Below are 6,000 nucleotides of genomic sequence, written 5' to 3'. Positions count from 1 at the left end.
TTAAACATTTATAACTTTTAGCAGCAATTATCCATAAATAAAATAAACATTTCAAAAATCGTTTTGTTTTTATTGCTGGTAATGCTTATCAGTGAATTTTTAACTTGACATTTTTCAACTACATAAAAATGATCTTATCAATATTAAATTGACTCTTCATTGGGTGTTCATAAAGGTAAACAACACTTTTTATGAAATTAAGGAGTTAAATTTGAATTTTAATGTAGTTTGAATTGGATTAAATAAAGTATGATTCCATGTACATCAAGGTACACAATGGTTACAATTTGTAAGAAACCGCTTATAGTAGTGGCATGTTAAATTATGATATGAAGACCAATGATATATTCGAAAATATGTAATGAACAGAGTTTGACACTGTTATATATATATATATATATATATATATATATATATATATATATATATATATATATATATATATATATATATATAATTTCATAAGTTACCGGTATTTATAGATCTATTTTAATACCGAATTAATATCGAGTTATTACAAGCAAATGTAGTCAGGTCTAGATAGGTGTTTTCTATTCGAAATATACAAACTGGCAACATATGTACATAAATAATCTTTATTATATTTTTAATATGACAAATAGACCCATTAACACAACACATTAATGTTTAATTGGGAAAAGAAATATTAGAACAAAACCAAGAGGTCTATAGAATCTTCAATATCCAATGATTTAATTCTGACTAAAGAAATGGAGCAAAATTCATTACACAAAGTACAGGTATAAATGCATAATCAGTCTCTCATCATTTTTTTCTTATCAAAATAAATGATATAATGACATCAAGGACACATTGAAAACGAGATGTTTTATAAAAACAGTTAAACAGTTTTATAATTTATACAGTATCATTTTAGAATTAATTTCACAAAAATAGATCGATACAAGCTCTCATTAATTCTATTTCAATTTGTTCGTCTTTAATGCATTGAACAAATTGAATTAAAAGTATGTTTTAGCTGCTAACAAGATATTTGAAGGTTTTGAATTTATTCTTAATTACACATGATATAATTAGCTAACAGCATATTCCAAAGCCGATTTGATAAGCTTTTATATTATTAAAGTAAATATATTAAAAAAACAACATTAAATTGTAAATAATTTCCAAACCTTTTGATAAAATATTTGACATTCATTTTGGACAATCATTAAACAATAATATATAAAAGAGAAAAAAAAACCAAAAATGATAAAACTAAGAATGTGAATAAATTTTCCTCATGGTATTCAAAATATCTATGTACAAAAGTATAAAAATTCTAATAATGGATTATATCACACGAACGTAATGATTTGAAGCGCTGTAATATTATTATATAATATCAATTTATGTTATTTTGCTTATTGAATTTTCAGAAGAAAAATGTCACTTGGGGATTTTTTTGCTATTTTGACATAATTCTTTTTTATTTTAAATCACAATGATTTAAATTATTTAAAATGATATTTTTTTTCAAAAATTTCATTTGTTTCATTTTAATTCTTTTTTCTAATGTTTCTTATATATTTGTTTAATAGTTCATAAATGCAATTGTTGATAATAACGTAGATTTTTTCGATCAAGTATTTAAAAAATATCAACAAACATGGATTGCCCTTCAAAAAATACTACAGTAAAACACGGTTATAGCCAACAATACATTGACGCTTACAGCGAAGTGATTTTCATTCCCCGTGACTTTATGGCATGGTGTAAGCTTGACGGATATTACGAATTACACTTATAACGAAGTAAAATTGCCCGTCCCCAGCATGCTTTACTGTATAACAATTTTAAAAGAAACTTACTTGACTCGTTTGACATATGATTTCAGACATAATTGTAGAGCAATTTTTAAAATTTAATCTTGTAATATCTGCATCCACAACAGTATTTCTATTTTTCTGTTAAAGCAAATGCAAATCATAAAAATGCATGAAAGTTTGTATCATTTTTTATTGATGAATTCATCTTTTAAAATGATAATTTAAAGATAGAATAAATGAGAGTTCGTATCAATTTCTTATCAATGACTTCATCTTTAAGAATTAATATTTATTGGAATTGTCAAAAAATAAAACGATGTGCCAAACCACTTTATTATTGTTCTAGTTCTCTATAAGAAGTTCAATTATTCACTATTGGACAGTTGGCCAGGAATTTAAAAGAGGACCCCGAACAAAGCGCGGTCAAAATATCTCGCCTGAGATTTTAGCTCAGGTAAGTTCAATGTTTTCGTATTAATCATCACCAACTTAACAAATTGTATTCTCAATAAATTACAGTATCACACATAGTGTTTGTTGAGAAATTTCTTTAATTTCTTTGGATTCGCTCTCTCCTCTTTCCTCTGATAGCAACTTTAAAAACACAGCTTGTTGAGCAATTTCTCTCACTTCGCTAGGGCTCGGTTCATTACCTTCTATTGTGCTTATTCTAAGTTCTCTTTCCTTTGATACCACTTTTGGTAATGTAGGCTGCTGAGCAATTTTTCTGGATTCGCTAAGGTTTGGTTTTTTCTCCTCTATCGTGGTTTTTCTAAGTCTTCTTTCCTTTGATAGCGCCTTTGGTAATGCAACTTGTGCATTGTTATTAGGTGTATCTTGAACATTGGGAGGCATCTAAACAAATCACAAACATCAACATTCTGTAAACTCAACTTTCAGTTACATGTAATCCTGATGTGTTTTGATATCTACATGAACCTTTTTACATGTACCTGTTACTAGGAATTAACAGGGTATCATATAAACATCTATATTAAATTTCTAAACATTATGGTCTGATAGTTAAATTAATAGAATTTTTTTCAAAAATAAGTATTGTTTTAATTCCTTTTTTAACTTAAACCACAATTTTAGGGTCAGTATGCAAACATTTCGAAAAAGGCAAGAGATATTTTTAACAAGAGGATCATGGACCGCATTGCTCATCTGAAAAACAATAAGTATGATTAATTCAGCTTAATGGAGTCAAAATAAACACTATCTGGACAATCTGGTATAACACATGTAGATCCTGTATAAATAAAAAAAATTATAAATAAAACGTTTAACGGTGCGACCGTTAGGGCGGGCGCATCCTATCATCAAATATGTATGTATATACTATCATAATAATAAATTAATAATAAGATAGTATGATTTTAAAAACGAATGCTAAAAAATTAAATGAATTTGAAAATATAATTTTATCCATAATTTTTACGCTACAGTATATAAGCAAAACCTCAAGTTTTATTTTTAAAATTGATGTATGATTCTATGGGTATTGTAAAGATTTTAACATAATTTTCAAATCCTCTCAAAATTTATTAAATGTAACCATCAAACTGAGTGCAAGTAACAATTGTTTGATATCTGTGAAGAAATGTTCTCACTTCGTTAGCTTTTTGTGATTTTAAGAGGATTTCAGATTTTGGTGATTCAATTTACAGTAATTTCATTTCCATTTAATTGGCATCGCCAGATTTGTCGATGTTGCCATCGTCGCCGATTGCTTGAACGCTGTTGCCGGCAAGCGCTTGTGGCAACGAATTTCATCCTTGCCGATTAGGAAACAATATGGTGTCTAGGTTACCATATTCTACAAAACTGGATAACTGTAACTTAAGTTTGTCCTACTACATCGAAAAAAATTAAAACTGCAAAAATGTCTGGACCCAATATTGCGATAAATATCATTTTTAAGCTGCGATCGTCCTCGTTGAAGCCTTGTGACGTTGCCAACCGTTCCATTTCTTTAGGTCTTTCCACCTTTCATTATTATTTTATTATTAGACATATTGAACTATTTCTTTCTTCATGTAATTGACCGTTTTAAGTTATGTTACCAAATGACCCTGTGCTTGATAACCCCCAGAATTTACAAAGTTATTGTCCTTGTGTACGAAAAGATTGTTATCGCTACTCCTCTGAAACCATAAGAGTTTTTCAATCTAACGATACCGAAAGGATCTAAGCCCCCCTTCTAACAGTTATTGGCCCTGAAAGTATTTAATTTTCTATAAAATCATTTCAACTTTTTTATTATTTGTCATAGAGACGTCGGACCATTTGAGATGGAAGCGTCTACCTTGGCCGAACAAATGACATAAAGGTCAAAGGTCAAGGTCATTTGCAAATCTGTTAATTAACGAGTTTTTTTATCCCTTTGTTTAGGGTGCTAGAGAAAAAACTTTTCCAGGGATATGGTAGGACATTGTCTGACATTTTGAAATATAACCCCTTGGCTCACACCTTTGAATAATCACAGAGTTATTGTCTCTATTAAACTAAATGCTTGTTATCGCTACTCCTCTGAAACCATAAGAGATATTGACTTGAAACTTTTACCAATGTATTCAGTACACTTAGAGGGTTCTTCAATCTTTTTATACCGAATGGATCCGAGGCCCCCTTATAGCAGTTATTGCCCCTGAAAATATTGAAACTTTGATGAAATCACTTCCAACTTTTTTACTATCCATCATAGAGACGTCGGACCACTTGGAATAGAAGCATCTACCTTGGCCAAACAAAATGACATAAAGGTCAAAGGTCAATGTCATTGAGAAGTCTGTTAATTAATGAATTTTCATATCATTTGAATTACGGAATTATAGTAAGGGTTTCAATACCTTGCTGGATTGCGAAATTAGGTATTCACTTGGGTCAGCCAGGTATCACATCAAGACCTGTGGTTACTCAAGTGGAACTGGTTTTTACAGTCAGCCATTCATTTTGTACAAAGACACCTAGCCTCAAGAACACCCTCTTCTATTGTTAGGTATACTGTTTATAGGATTGTGTAGAAAAAATTCACTTTGCTCAGTTTTGTTTATAGTACATGTAAGTGAAAAAAAAAATCCGAAAAGTTATTTAATGAATGTTTACGATATATACAACATGGAATTCTTAAATAAATGGCTTGAAAATAAAAGAAAATCTCTTTAAAAATCATGTATCATTTTATGGCTTTGTGGTTTTCCCATTTTATATTACAACATGTATCATAGGTATAATAAGTTTTTGTAGACCTTATTGAGCAATCTAGCAATTCATTAGACATATTAAGGTGGAAAGACCTCTAATTGTTCGGACAATTAGCCTACTAGTAATATTTATAAAGTTGCATTGCTTAAATACTTTAACCTAATACATGAGATTGAAAGTGATCTATTATGAATTGAACAAAATCATGATTTTACCTTTGGTTCTATTTTGATGAATTCTTTCTATTAATATTTTGTTTGTTTTCATTCCTAATTACAACATAAATGGTTTTCTGATTATTGTTTTTAATACTTTTATCTTCAATCGTATTAATTTAATTTAGATGAAGTTTAATATAATCCTTGCGCCATCCGTCTTTTATTCAATGCGTCGTCTAAAGCTCAGATATGAATTTGCAACTAAAGAGAAAATATTAAAAGTTAAATATCGGACACTTAATATTTTTCATTTTAACTACGCACAAGCCCCTTTTTAAAAACGTTAGGGAAACGAGTAATGATATCTGAAATACGATTATACAGTTGTTATACATGTATTATGTATTGTGGATCGCAGCATTTGCAAATGCAACACATTTTAGTCAAGATACATTTTAAGATAAATTATCTCATCGTGCCGCGATAGTAATCGCAACAAGATGTAATAGCTTATGCTAAATAGACAAAATAGAAGTTGGAATTTGCTACGAAACTAGAAATTTATCTTGACGAGATAGTAATCTCGACTTGACGTAATATGCTATGTTGACTAAAATTATGTGGATGGAAGAAATATGCCACCATAATAAATAGTTTTCTGGAATATTCAGTAATGAGTTCCGAAATACGAGTATACAATTGTTATACATGCAATATCTCGTTTTGTGGATGGCAAGTTTTAATTAAGATACAAGATAAATTATCTCATCTTGTCGAGATAGTTATCACAAAAATATAATAGCTTATGTAGACTAGACAAAAAAGAAGTTGGAGTTTGTTGAGAA

The 6,000-nt window shown here is 29.3% G+C and overlaps 1 protein-coding gene across 2 annotated transcripts in view; it reads right to left on the bottom strand.

Annotated features, from left to right (window-relative positions):
* Positions 1 to 1,354: 1,354 nt before the first annotated feature.
* The window catches only part of LOC105346841 (heat shock 70 kDa protein 12A-like), a 72,418-nt gene continuing 67,772 nt past the window's right edge, over positions 1,355 to 6,000 (bottom strand). For both annotated transcript variants that reach the window (XM_066074471.1, XM_066074472.1), the window contains one exon: positions 1,355 to 2,645. In XM_066074471.1, coding sequence (XP_065930543.1) covers positions 2,304 to 2,645 — 342 coding nt within the window. In that variant the 3' untranslated portion in view covers positions 1,355 to 2,303. The remainder of the gene's footprint in view (positions 2,646 to 6,000) is intronic.

The sequence above is a fragment of the Magallana gigas genome, chromosome 2 (genome assembly GCF_963853765.1).
Source record: "Magallana gigas chromosome 2, xbMagGiga1.1, whole genome shotgun sequence".
Taxonomy (NCBI): domain Eukaryota; kingdom Metazoa; phylum Mollusca; class Bivalvia; order Ostreida; family Ostreidae; genus Magallana; species Magallana gigas.
The sequence above is the reverse complement of the archived record's forward strand: the minus strand, read 5'-3'. Positions and strand labels throughout refer to the sequence as shown.